At 36.7% G+C, this 15,275-nt stretch overlaps 1 protein-coding gene across 1 annotated transcript in view; it reads right to left on the bottom strand.

Annotated features, from left to right (window-relative positions):
• The window catches only part of LOC150109229 (uncharacterized), a 262,055-nt gene extending 251,743 nt beyond the window's left edge, over positions 1–10,312 (bottom strand). The window contains exons 1-2 of the mRNA XM_090401900.1: positions 10,235–10,312; positions 3,219–3,272 (exon numbers count right to left, since the gene is read on the bottom strand). Coding sequence (XP_090258026.1) covers positions 3,219–3,268 — 50 coding nt within the window. The 5' untranslated portion in view covers positions 3,269–3,272; positions 10,235–10,312. The remainder of the gene's footprint in view (positions 1–3,218; positions 3,273–10,234) is intronic.
• Between the last annotated feature and the right edge of the window lie 4,963 nt (positions 10,313–15,275).

Genomic DNA, 15,275 nt, shown 5'->3' with positions numbered 1-15,275 from the left:
ATTACTTTCCACTTGATCTGATTCATTCTCTGTACTCACTTCTCTACCTTCCAGCAGCAATGTCTCCAAGGGACTCACACCATAACTACTCAGTAGTTCATCGCTACCATACAGTTCACTTCATCCTTCAAACTCATTCCACACATTAACAAACTGTACTCCCCTCTCCTCACACATTTCAGCCAACATATCATTCATAATCCTTGCTCTCTGCCTCATCTCACCACAGTCATACCTAGGCAACACACTATCCTTCCTGTCACACTATTCTCTTTTATCCGTCTAAGCAGCCACCTGATATCCATTCTGACATGCTCTTTATCCTCTGTTAGGTCATTTGTACCTATGAAAATCATCAACTCCTTTGCTCGCTTCCTCCTCATATCCAATGCCTCAATCACTCTACTCATTTTAATGCCTTGAAAACATACCTTGTGCATCCTCTCATCAAAATTTATGAGAACATCAGAGAACAATTTCATATAGATAGTTTTATAACACCAAACTTGATGTCCAAATTTAGAATGAGAGCTTTTATATTAGAGTTAAGATCCTGGATTACCTATAATTGTATTTATAACTGCCTCTTAGGCAGAAAGGTATGCAGGTAGAATATGTGCCTTCCATATTCTTGGGATTTTTAGACCATCATCATTATTGTTAAGATCAGGGTGGTTGATAAGAATTTCACAGGTTTCCTTAAATTTAAAGGCACCTGTTGTTTTCACCTAATGCAAACAACAGGTGCCTTTCCAGTCAATTCTATGTAGGGTATTCAAGGCATGATCGAAAAGGCTGGCTTTACCGTAGTTATTAAATTTAATGTGCTGTTTATGTTCCTTTTTTCTGATAGGAATTGTGCATCCTGTTTCTCCTATATAGGACAAATTATAGGTACAATAAATATGGTAAACTCCAGGGTGGGCCAACAGAGGAAGTGGATCCTTGGATGGGTTGAGTAAGTTCTTTGATTTTGCTGAAGGTTTAAAGGAGGCTTTAAGGTTATGTTTCTGTAGTATTCTGTTTATTTTATCTGATATCCCTTTAATGTATGGAATGGTTACAGTTTTATTGTAGTCTAGTTTATTTCTGTTTTCTGGTGAGGTCTTGTGAAGATTTTTGTTGATAGTATTTTAGCTGTAGCCATTTTTTAGAAAGGTATTGCTAATAACTTTTAATTCATCTTTAAGTGCTTGTTTATTGGAGCAATTCTTCAAAGCCTTGTTTTTTTAGTATGTTACTGACACCTAATTTTTGTGTTGGGTGGTGGTAGGAGTTTATGTGTATATATAAACTCCTACCACTATGTGTACTGGTAGGAGTTTATGTAGGCCAGTATGTGTAGACTTCCAGTAAACAGTGAAGGAAGATGTGTGACAAATGTATCTAGAAAGGAAGCGTGTTCTGCCTTTCAATCTCAATTGTGAACTGTATGCATTTGTGTTGTTTATTTAGGTGACTGAGGAAAGTGCCTAATGTCTGGTGCCCATGGGACTAGATAGCAAAACACATCATGAATATATCTAAGCCAGACTTTGAGTTTTAAAGGAGAGGAATCTTGAGCACATTGCTCAAAAGCTTCCATATAAAAGTTAGCAATTGGGCAGGTTAATGGTGAGCCCATGGCTGTGCCTTCTTTTTGTAAGTAGAAAGTGTTTTGCCACACAAAATATCCAGAACTTATTACATGTGCATGCACATGTACTATGTTCTGGCTATTACCACAGACACCTTACTGGCTAGTACTATGGACACATTAGTGTGAAGAACAAACAGCCATGGCACTCACATTAATAAGATGTAGGACCTCCTTTCACTGCAATGATGGAAGCTTATGGGGCATACAGGAATTATGGACCATTCTTCCTGTAGGCATGTAACAAGGTCCTGGACTGTTGTGGAGCATCCCTATACCTCACCCGATGCTCCGGTTCATCCCACAGATGTTCAATAGGGTTGAGATCAAGGCTCTGTGAAGGCCAGTAAAGTGTTGTGACATTCATGTCCACAATTACAGCAGTTGCAGCCTTATGACTCTGTACATTGTATTGCTAAAAGAGGTCAGTTCCATAGAAACGTCACAAAGTAGGAAGTATTGCACTGTTCAGAATGTTCAGATACTTCTCAGAGTTCAATGTTTGTGGCACCACAAACAAAGGTCCAAGGCCAAACTAGGAAAAACAGGACCATACATCACATCGCCACCTCTGAATTTCATAGTTGGGGTTATGCACTCTGGTAAGAAACATGCACCAGGGGATCTGCCACTCACACCTGTCCATGTGCTTGATAGAGGGTGTAGTGTGATTTGTCTCTCCATAAAACAGTTTTCCAAGTTTCCATATCACAGTATACACGTTCTTTGCGCCACTGAAGACACTGCTGCATTTTAGTTTGGGTAATGTGGGGATTGTATATTGTGGTCCCATGGAAATTGATGTTGTGAGCCTTGGTTCTGAATGTTTTTGTGCAGATTCACATTCCAGTCAATGCCCTGAACTCTGCATTCAATATGTCAACCAACAAATGGCCTGTTTTTACATATTATCGTTTGTAGTACCCTACAATCACGTTCAGTGAGTGTGGTGGGTTGTCCACTGCAGGTAGCACTTGCAGTTTATCCCCCTACTCTTCCATTTCATTATGGTATCACTGACTGTTGACCTGGGAGGGCCCAATTTGTGAACAATTTGCCAAACAGATAGGCCTGCAACATGGCATCCTATCACAATATCTCTTTCAAACTCTATCAGTTCCCTTCTTATAGCCATTTTACCCGGACACAGTTGCACTGACTTGAGAGCATTATATTCCTCCAATTTATATCGACTACAAACATGTAACTCATTACGTGGCAAGATGCACCTTGTCCATTGGGGTGTCCATTGACTTCTTTCCAAACAGTGTAGATGCATGTTTATTTCCAAAAAATCAGAATGCAAGATTATGTAGAGGATCTCCCTTTTCTACTCTATTCTGGATAATTTTCTAAATTTGGCATGGCAGCATAATTATGACATTTAAGCATTCCCTCAACAATCCTTAAAAGCTCGAGATTATTTTTATTAAGTCCAGATATGCTTTAGGTTTCCCCATATTGTAAAGTAAGGTATATGCTTCTGATTTGGTAATTTTGTGTTAAAGAGCAGCTGAATATATGGATGGAAATGAAACTTATTATATACTATACATAATAACATATTAAAGTAATAACATACCCTGGATTACTACAAAAAAGCTCACGTGTAGTCACCTGATTTGAGAACATGGTCCTGTGAAATCAAGTTGATAAATTAATTCAAAATATATTTAAAATAAGCCAATTATTAAATTATATTATATCTTTATATCATAAAACTTATACAAAATAAATGGTTTGATATTATGATTTACATTGTATAAATGGAATGGAATGGAGGATATAAGAGATCTTGGGGGTGATGGTGGATAAGGATCTGAAATTTAGAGGGCATATTGCCAAAATTGTAAGGACAACACAATCACAATGAATTCTGGCAATAATGTGGAGAACATTAACTTGTAGAAGTAAGGGGATTCTGGTTCTAGTGTAAGGCCACACATGGACTATGTGCATAGATCTGGTCACCTGGTTTTTAAAAGGATGAAGAGATGTTGGAAAGGGGGGCCCCGCCAGAGGTGATTGACCAAAATCGTTTCTAATCTCTGTAATGTTGAATATGAAAAAAAAAAATTCAGATGATGCAATTTGCAGTTTAATGGACAGGAGGAGGAAGAGTGATATGACAGAGACGTACAAGTTGGTAAGGGATTGTTATAAGATTAATGTTGAAGAATTTTACCATAAAATGGTGGAAGATTGGGGGAGAAGGTCATCCCTGTAAGGAGAAGGTCATCCCTCACTGCCTTACTCACATCCTCCTATATAAGGAGGATGTGAGTAAAGCAGTGAGAAGCAAGTTTTTTGTATGGAGAGATGCATCTCTCCATACAATGATTGGATTGCATTGCCTAAGGACATGGTATCTGCGGAGAATTTAAATGTGTTTAAAGCACAGCATGATGAGCTGTGCATACAACAAAAGGACCACCTAGATGAGTATGACTCATGCAGTCTTAGAATAATAATAATAATAATAATAAATGTGTTTAAATTCAGAGCTAGTCAGAAGTGTACTCCAAGTTTTTCTGTTTGTGATTAGATCAGTAGTTCCAAAATGGACAATATGTTATGAAAACTTGAGCTTTTTTTTTTTTTCATTAAAAAGAAACATGCCTAGTCTTTAGACAGAGCTCACAATTTAAATCATGATTGCTATGAACCCTGCCGTAGAAAGCAAACAGTCCTTTAGTCTCCTAATAAGCTAGATAGTCTCTCTCTCTCTCTCACAGGAGCCTCTAGTTCAATTCGTATAGACAAGTCCTCTAGTTGGAAAGACTCAGGTTTGAATCTCGTCTATGATGAAAGAAACTTTATCACATGTTTTCAATCAAATGTGAGTTAGCCAGGTTTAAATATGGTGGTATCAGTTGCATCACACTTTCTTAGCCAATGGCTATAAATCCCCACAGGATAGAAAAAGATACTAAACGCTCCCCAAAAATTCCCTCCATTGCCTACCACACAAGACTACAGCAAAACTGTTACCATCCCATACAATCAAGGCACATCTGAAAAGATATGTAGTGTGCTTAATAAATATCTGCTGTACACCATATTTAAACCATATGTCAAATTGGCAACACTCATCCGTTCACCAAAGGACACCCTTGCTTCTTTATCACATCCAGGAGTTTATGAAGTGCCCTGTTCTTGTGACTTGGCTTACTATGGATAGACAGGAAGACCTGTTGACATCTGCCTTGGTGAACATAAGAGTACATTCAGAACTATCATTATGACAAGTTGTGTCTAGCAGCCATGTCTTGGACACCCCTTCACACAGAATCAAATGGAAGAAAACAAAAGTGCTACACAGGAATCATTATAAGTCAGAAAGATTGTTTTTTGGAATCAACAGCAGCTTAAAATATACTTCAAACCTCAACAAGTATGACTGTACAAATTTACCAAAGATCTGTGGGATACAGTCATTTTAAGATCTAATTAATACTTGTTTTCTTTCTTTTTCCAACAGATGCCAATTAGGACTTGAGTTTCTTTTGTTGGCTACATTTTTTTTTAAACCAGTCCCACTGTTATACCAAATTATGGTTTCATGTACTATGACAAACTGTTCTTGTGCTCTGAAGATGCTGGATATAATACCAGTGAAATATCAGCTAATAAGTTAATAAATATTAATTATTTTATCATTAGAGCCTGTGTAGCTCAGTGAAAGTGGTGCTTGCACTCCTCAGAGCTAAACTGCCCATAGAAAGAGTGTCACGAGTTTAATTCACGTCACCAAATAGAGAAATTTTTCTAAGGCTTTTTTCTGACTGGTTCCCCGAGTTAGTCGATCTCTGGTATGGGCAAGCAGGTATTTTTCTCCTGGAAAATTGGATTTTTCATCCCGTAAACTCAAGAAAATCTACTGTAGAACCCACACTATTTCATACATTAAAAAATATTGTGTTAGGGACTATGAGATGGCAGCACGTTGAACCGTCTCTTTACTGCAGGCTGCTTAAATTAGTGATGGCCTTGGGCCAGCTATCTCTGATTGGCTACCAGTGGAGAATGAACTGCCCACTCAGTTTCCAAAAGCTAGATAGGACTAAAACAGCCTCACGTATTCTCTATATATGGGAATAAAAGGCTTTAACTGATTTTTTTTGATGATTATATTTTATCATTCTGTGTTGTAATCGATGCCATTAAAATAAACTAACATTTTCCATTTATTGTTTTGAGTGTTTTTGTGTACTTTTACAATTCTGAGATTGCATCCCTGATTATGTCTGTGAAAGATGAAATACAGGACTCAATAAACTTGTATTTTACTGTTCCTCTGCTATATTCTTTCCAAATAATGGGATTTACCTTTATTTATTCAGGAAGTTGTTGGGATGATGATGAAAAAAAGGAATTTCCAAAAGTATTCTTGGATATTTGCCTATATACGACAGAATCATGGAAAACAAACTTGCAAGAAAATCTTTTGACACTGATATGTTCCAGGTTTATACTTCTGATAGCCAGTGTAATGAAAAGGTTAAAGAGTTTTATGAGAAGGTACAAAAGGTTATAAAACAGATAAAAGAAAGATGATATCTGTTATGGGAAACCTAAATGCAAAAGTTGGATTCACAGGAAGAGGACTGTTCCTGGTAATTGGTAACTTGGTGATCTGATTGACAGAGGTGTAGAGTTAACAAAGACTGTTAACCCTACACATCTGTCAACAGTCAACAAAGACTATATACCTGGGAAAGCTCAGATGGTAAAATCAGAAACCAGACTATCATATAATAATTAACAACGATTTCAAAATAATATTGCACAAACAAAAATGTACCCAGGAGCAGAAAGAAATTCAGATCACATTCCAGTTGTTTCAAAATTAAAAGTAAGACTTAGAAACTCTAAAAGTAGAAATAAAGAACCTTAAGTTTGGTTATTTTAGTAAACTGAAGATTGACTCAATTAAAAGAATGAAACTATATTAAATTTCTTCAACAAAATAAGACAAGCAAGTCAGAAACCAGAATATAAATCTTTAAACAATATAGCAAGAAAAACAGGTAGAAGCCAAAGATATACAGGTTAATAATACGGACAAGTCAATAAAAATCTAGGAATAAAACAAGTTTGAGAGGCATGTGCATGCATGCATGCCCACACCCACCCACCCACACACACAAATGAATGATCCACAGAACTTTTCGATACAATGATGGCAAAATGTTATGTGAAACAGAAAAAAACAAAGAAAAGATTGGTTGAATATATTTGAGAACTTTTAAGATCTGAGGAGAGAAAAATAATACGATTTAATAATCTTGAAGAGAGTCTTCCTGTACTAAAAGAAAAAATATAGAGAGCAAACATGCTCTATATATTTTTGAGACAGGAAGGGCACTAAGTCAAGAACAGATGAGCTAAGGAAACTATTTAACTTTATATTTGATAGTAGATATGTTGCTGATGATATCAGGAATTCTATCTTTATACTGTAAATATCTCAAAAAAGGCAGAGGCAACTGAATGTAAAGATTACAGATCACATCAGGTAATTTAATAAAATGTAATAAAATTTTTATTATACAGCCATGTAATAAAAGTATTTCATATTATTAAATATGAAAGAATGAAATTGAAAATACCCAATGAAACATGGGATTTGTGAAAAATAGAGGAATAAGGGGGGGGGGGTCTTCTAGAACGATACCAGGTAGAATCTTGCAAATTCAGAAAGACATCTATCATTGTTTTGTAGATTATAGAGCATTTGATAGTGTTCATTGTAAGAAATTAATAGAAACAATAATCAATAAAAGAATAGACAAACAAATATGACTGATATCTTTACATTGGAACTAAACTGCAAACAAAGATCAACAGTGAACTGTCAAAAATATTCCAAATACTAAAAGATGTTAAGCAGGTATATATGCTTTCTCTTTTGTTCATTCTCAAAAGTGAATAAAATTTTTCAAAGTGTTGACAAACTGGAGAGGGAGTAAAAGTAGGAGGAAGAAATATAAATAATCTTTGTTAAGAAGATGATACTGTACTGATTATCGATAGAGAGGAAAGACTTGTAAAAGCTAAGAGAGCAATAACTACAGAGTAAAAAATACATTATATTTCAAAAAAAAAACTAAAGTTAAGACAATAAGTAAAGAAAAATATATACCAAAGTTAAAAATCAAAGTAAAAATTCAAATTATAGAATAAGTCAGATGTCACACAGGATGTTATTTAGGACATTTAATTACAGAGAATGGAAAATGCAGAAGAGAGAGATAATTGTAAAATCAACCTGTGACAGAATGAATACACTCTTTATGCTTTATTTGGTTTTCTTTTCTATATAGAACAGAAACATGGGCAGAGAAGAGAGTAGAAAGATTAATGCTTTCAAGATATAGATGTACAGAAGAGCACTGAAGATCTCATGAATCCAGAACAAGAGATAGTTTTGGTAGATGACTGGTACTAAAATGGAACTAATGAATCTACAAAAATAAAAATATCATACATGGGTAATAACATGATGTATGAAAGTCTTCGAAAAGATTTATTAGAGAGAAGAACTGAAAGGAAGCAAAAGAAAGGAAGGAAGGAAGGCAGCTACACACGTGATTCAAAAACAAAGCACTGCTGGGCCTGTACACAATGCAGGGTGCAATAGAGCTTGCCAGGACAGAAATATCTGGAAATCCGTAACAGCCACCCTCTGGCATGGATATGACATGACAGGAGAGGAAATCACACTTTTCTCCTGTTTGCAAGTGTCTGCAATCTACAAATTCTCAATATAGCCACATGTTCTGCATTCCAGTCCTGATATCATCTTTAACACTCTACTTTGCACCCCCCCCGCTCTGCTATCTGCATCAGCTCAGAAATCAGTAGTCCAGACCTGGGCACAGCAGTCCAGATGAGTTCATATCAAAACCTTGTAAAGAAGCAAAATGACTTTGTTATCTTACATGTCCATGTTTCATTTCCACATTGCAATTATCCTCTGAGTTATATTTGCAATTTTTTCTATATGGCCCCTGAACTTCAACTTCTTGTCCAGTAAAATAAAAAGATTGCTCAACTTCAGCAAATAGCTATACACCTCCTGTCAAATATTTTCAGTTATCATTAACATAAAGAGTGAATAACAATGGACCAAGGACTGATCCCTGGAATGCACTGTTAGTCAATTAAATACTTACAAACTCACATCCCCTACACACCACTTCATTATTAAGTGACACCTCCAAAGAGTCCTTGGCCTCATCATGGGAGGACACAACAACTCCACTAAACAACCCAATGTCATATTTTTGATATCTGTCAGTCAGTTATACTATTATCTGAGTTAAGATTTTATAATCGAATCTCATATCCTCATATGCATGTAACAGCCTTCATGCCGTACCCTGTCATGAGCTTTAGAAAAGTCCAGAAGTATCAGGGTGTATCCATTCCCCTTTTCTAACTCAACCATAACATTGCCAGAAAAGGTTGGTCAATTGGTAGAGCCTCTGCTACTAACGGCTTGCAAAAATTAAGCAAGTTTGAGAGCGGTTAGTAGTTGGAAGGGGATCAATCGTTCAATGCTGTTGGCACACTCTCCCTCAGTGAGTCTTTGGACAACCTGGAGGTGTGACATAATAATAATAATAAAATGTAAGCATGTTGCTCAAACATGACCTTCAAAAAAATGTTGTTCATTGTAAAGTACATATGCTCTAACCATTCGTGTATGAGAGTTCATACCACCTTTTCCTAAATCTTCACGAACACGCCAGAGATACTGACAGGTTAATAAATCTTTGTGTAGAGCAAATCTGTTTTGTTGATGGTGCTGCAAAGACTTGTCTTTGTACCACTATCAACAAAACAGGCACTCATTAGTTAATTAATCTCTACACCTGCCACATACATACCATCTGCATTCAGTAGAGTAATTCTTTCGCATACTTTCTTTCATTTCACAACATAATGATAGAATTCTTTTGGGTTGTCTTAAGCTTGCAGCCAGTTACTTTCCATACTCACACTTAAGCCCTTTCATACAATAGTTGTGACTACTGGTCTGCATCTTATAATTTTTATAACTGACATGATCATTATGCACAGGGTATTCCTTCCACATTATTTGACAAGGGTATTAGAGCTAGGTTTTTTACTTGGAGAGTGGTGAATGAGTGGAATAAGCTTCCAGAGTCTGTTGTGGGTGCTACGACCGTGAATGAGTTCAAGGCAAGATATGATAGATACTGTGTGAATGTTGAATAGTTGTTCCAGACATGATGTTAGGGCCTCCCTCGATGAATCTGTCGACTCCTTGGAGTTTCCCGGAACAATAATAATAATAATAATAATTTCTTTTAAGAATAGTTTGCTTAAAAAATCATACACCCATTTCACCTCTACCCTGTTCATTCTTCAAACTCTACCAAAATATTTCGATACTGTGTAAGCGATTGCATTTTTTTAATACTTCCATTGTATCGCCAGTATTCTTCTCCTCTAGCAACCGATAGCATGGAATCGAACTTGCTATTCTACTCAGTTAGTCAAAATGTTTCAGAGACGATAAATAAATACAAATAATAATACGTTTTCTTTCTTAAAATGTAACCTAACCTAGAACTAATTCACACCAACAGTCGCAAATGATATGAACCCTGATTACTTATAAAAACGATCGAAGTGCAAACTGATGGGAAAACTAAACACAGAATAACAGCAAGTTGACATTAAGGAAGCAATTCCAGAATCGTCGAAAAGATATATATATATATATATATTTTTATTTTTTTTTTTATTTTTTTTTTTACCAGTTTCCAACTTTTTCCCACCTCTAAAATCTACTGATATATCATAATGTTGCCGATAGATGGCAAGGCTAGAAGCAAGTTACCAAACACGAGGTAAAAAAAAAAAAAAAAAATGATGATTTTAATATTCTGAGAGATTTTGTATATACTGTATAGCTCATATGATTTGTGTTCGACGAGTTTTGATATCATTGGTACGCAGTATAGCACAATATACTGTAATATGCGACTCTGGTGCATGTAGGCTTCACGCAAGTTAAACACGTGGGAGAGGGAACATGTATGTGTGCATGAAATGCAGAATAGGAAGGCTGAATCACTTGAATGTTGCGTCTTTCGGTTTAGCAGCAACAGAAGTAGTGAGCTAAATAGGTTAGTGCTGACATACAGACACATATAGCGTATTTTTGGGTGAAGAATACGAAAACGAGATTGATGCCTTTAGTGTGACAAGGGATGTGCTCTTAGTTTTTAGATGAATCACCCTGGTTATGTGAGTGAAAGTCTTGGTGAAAGCACGATATGTGGAGGAAAATTAGGGTATTGGAGAGCGATTATATATGAGACTTGAGAGATTAACTGGTCTAATCTCTCAAGATTATACCTACTCTAATGCAACATTGTTGCATAAGAGTAGGTATGGGAGAATTATGCAACAATGAGAGCAATGGAGAGAAGAAGTGGGGGGAATAAAAGTTTTATGGATAGATGTTGTTTTGTGGGCAAATGCATGTGTTAGATCAGGGAAAGTAAGAGTTGCTAGGATAGCAGGAATGGCCTCATGTGGGAACAGTGGCTTGGAAAATCAAAGAGGTGTGTAGTATATTGCAGAGCCAAGTAGATGCTGTGAGAGTACTAATAGTTATGAGAATACTGATAATCCATTGGCTTTTCCATACACAAATACCATGAGTATTAGGATGCTAGTATACTCATAAAGATGCTGAAGCCAGAGTCTTTTCAGCATCCTTGTTTCTGACTATGTAAATGTTGGTTAATGTCGCTTCTGCCTCCATGAGCAACGGAATAATGGACATTACAATGTTGGCATACCACTTTTGTTCCATCACTACACCGCTTGTCCAGTTTAATAAATTTGAATTCTCGATTTCAAATCGAGAATTCAAATTCTCGGCATTGAATAACAAAGCCACCGGTTAGCATACATGCAAAACAAAAACTAACGCTACAGCAGAACAGACTCTGCGTCTGAGACGCGTGCATGTTGCCAACATGTATTTTTTATTTTCTCAGAATAAATCGCTCCGGATATCGTTATTTACGTATCGAACAATGAGACACCACGGTTATACCAATTACTGGTATCCATGATATTGATATACAATTATAGGTTATGAATAATAATAATTGACCAAAGCCTGTGTAGCTCAGTGGATGTGGCGTTTGCACACCACGGCTCTTGGCCGCACGAAGGAAGACTTGGTTTCGAGTCTAGTCGGCGACTAGAGGAAATTTTTCTAAGCCTATTTTCTACCGGTTCCCGAGTTAGTCGATCTCTGGCACAGGCAAGCAGGTTTTTCCTCCCGGAAACTCGGGTTTTTCGTCCTATAAACTCAAGAAAATCGACCGTAGAACCCACATTATTTCAGACAGTAAATATATTGTGTTAGGGTTAGGGACCACGAGATGGCGGCACATTTGAGCCATCTCTCTTCACTGCGTACCGCTTAATTAGTGATAGCCTTGGGCAAGCTATCTCTGATTGGGTACCAGTGGAGATTGAACTGCCCACTCAGTCTCCAAAAGTTAGATAGGGATAAATGGCCTCGCCTACTCCCGTATACGGGAATAAAAAGGCGTTAGCTGATTTTTTTTATTTTGATTTAATAAAAAAACAGGACAAAATTGACATTTTTATTAAAACGACTAGACAGCCGGAAAATATGAAAAAAAAAAACGGTACTGTCCCGTTCAAAACAGTACGTATGGTCAGCCTAGTTATGAACCACGAGATAGCAGCCCTTATTTGCCAGTCTCTTCATCGATTGCCACTCATAATTAGTGATAGTCTTTTGCTAGCTATCTCTGATCAGCTATGGGTGGAGACTAAACAACCCACTCAGTCTGTCTCCAAAAGTTAGATTGGGCTAAAATGGCCTCGCCAATTGCCTATAAGGGAATAAAAGGCATTAGCTATTTTTTTAAAAACTTTAATGAGTGCAGATGCCAAAAATATGACTATAGCTGGATTATTGAACAGCTACTCAAGATCAAAATCATCTGGTTAGTGATTCCATCCAGATATATATATATATATATATATTATAAATGTATATATAATTATACATTTTATTCCCTTATAAATATATATATAAGGGAATAAAATGGGTTATGCATGGAATAGTATATCGGGTAAATGGCCTCCACAGCTTTGCTGGCACATACGCACTCTTTTGTCGAAATTTTCCATGAGCGTTTTGCATAAATGTGGCTGAATTTCGTTGATACAGCGCTCAATTTCCTCTTTCAAGGCGTGGGTGGTCGTGGTCTTGTTGGCATAAACCTTAGACTTCAAAACACCCTAAAGAAAAAAGTCCAATGGCGTTAAGTCACATGATCTGGGCGACCAATTCTGATCACCAAAACGGGAAATTACACGACCAGAAAATGACTCATGCAGTAATTGTGTGGGGCTGTGTGGCATGTGGCACCGTCTTGTTGAAACCACATGTCGTCCACATCCATATCTTGCAATTTAGGCACAAAAACTCGATTATCATGTCGCGATAGCGAGCACCATTAACTGTTATTGCCTTACCAGCCGCATTTTCGAAGAAGAATGGACCGGTGATGCCTCCAGCCCAAAATCCGCACCAAAGAGTGACACGTTGTGGATGCATTTGTTTCTCAACAATCACTCGTGGATTTTCTGAACCCCAAATGCGACAATTTTGTCGATTAACGAAGCCATCAAGATGAAAATGAGCCTCATCGCTGAAGATGATTTTGTTCGAAAAATAAGCATCCACTTGTTGTTCCATAATCCATTCAACGAACTCTCTTCGCTGTGTGTGTGTGGTCATTTTTAATAACCCTGAACTGTCAGTTGTCACGCTGTCTTTTTTTTTTCTCGTTGGCAACACTTAACCGCACAAATGGCGCTAAATTTAAATCTTGCGTGAATTTTGGGACACCCTGTATATTATCTCAATGGAAAGTAACAGATGTTTGGTACATTTAATGCAATTGGTGGGCTAAAAAGGGGTTAGATAATCCAGAACCCTTATTCTAGAGACTAAACACAGTACTCAAATTGGAATTTTGGGAAGGGAGATGATAATATAGATATGATAATAACTGAAATTATTCAAATTCCATTTCCCTATATTTTGCAGATGCAAAATTCAACCATCAGATAATAATGTACAGCTAAAGATAAGTGCATAGAGCCCAATTAGGTTAGAAATGTTCATCTCATGCATACATGCATGAAAGTATCTTTACTCACATGCCTAATATCACATTACTAATAGAAATGAGAGGGGGGAAAGGTTAGTGGAATTCTGTAAAGAAAATAAGCTAATAATACAAATACTTGGTTTAAAAAATCTAAGAGAAGACCATACACATAGAAAAAACTGAAGATACGGAAAGGTATCAAATTGATTACATTATAATAAAGCAAAGATACAAGAATAGTGTAAAAAATGCATGCACATATCCTGGAGCTGATATTTACTCTGACCACAACCTACTATTCATAGAAATAAAATGTGAAACTAAAGAAAATAAAAGAAGCTATGAAAAGGAAAAATGGAACTTAGAGAAATTAAAAAATACCAAGGAAATTGGAAATAGATTGGAGAAAGAATTAGAGTTAGTGGGAGCCTATGTAGCTCAGTGGATGTGGCGTTTGCATACCACCGCGCTTGGCCGCACGAAGGAAGACTTCGTTTCGAGTCTAGTCGGCGACTAGGGGAAATTTTTCTAAGCCTTTTTTCGACCGGTACCCGAGTTAGTCGATCTCTGGCACGGGCAAGCAGGTTTTTCCTCCCGGAAACTCTGGTTTTTCGTCCTGTAAACTCAAGAAAATCGACGTACAACCCACATTATTTCAGACATTAAATATATTGTGTTAGGGTTAGGGACCACGAGATGGCGGCACATTTGAGCCATCTCTCTTCACTGCGTACCGCTTAATTAGTGATAGCTTTGAGCCATCTGTCTCTGATTGGGTACCAGTGGAGATTGAACTGCCTACTCAGTCTCCAAAAGTTAGATAGGGCTAAATGGCCTCGACTACTCCCGTATACGGGAATAAAAAGGCGTTAGCTGATTTTTTTTTTTTTTTTAAAGAATTAGAGAAAACAAGTTTTGTCAAAACTGAGGATCCAGAAAAGAAATGGGAACAAGTCGAAGAGAAAATAAAGAAGATTGCAAAAGAAGAAATTGGATATGTAAGAGCTAAAAGAATAAAAAAACCTTGGATAACTAATGAGATGATTTCTCTAATGGAAGAAAGAAACTCCAGAAGGGAAAATACAATATAGAATCCTGAATGACAGAGTGAGAAGCGAAGCAGAAAGAAGTAGAGAAGATTGGCTTAAAAAACTGTGTGAAGAAATGGAATTTATGAGAGAGTGGGAAGGTATGATCTTTTACATGAAAACTCAAGAAACATGAATCACTGAGAAATGGAATTCGAGCTAGCGGTATAGAAAAGAAGAATGGAGAAATCATAACTGAAGAAGATAAAATCCTAATGAGATGGAAGGAATACATTGAAGATCCATATGATAAGGAAAATAGACCAAATGAGTTGCCATTAGAAGATATAAAGAAGGTAAATGAAGATGAACTAGGCCCAGAGATTTTGAAGACAGAAG

Source organism: Typopeltis vanoorti, chromosome 2 (genome assembly GCF_054136105.1).
Source record: "Typopeltis vanoorti isolate ZY-2024b chromosome 2, IOZ_Tvanoo_1.0, whole genome shotgun sequence".
Lineage (NCBI taxonomy): Eukaryota > Metazoa > Arthropoda > Arachnida > Uropygi > Thelyphonidae > Typopeltis > Typopeltis vanoorti.
This window is presented reverse-complemented; position numbering and strand designations above follow the sequence as displayed.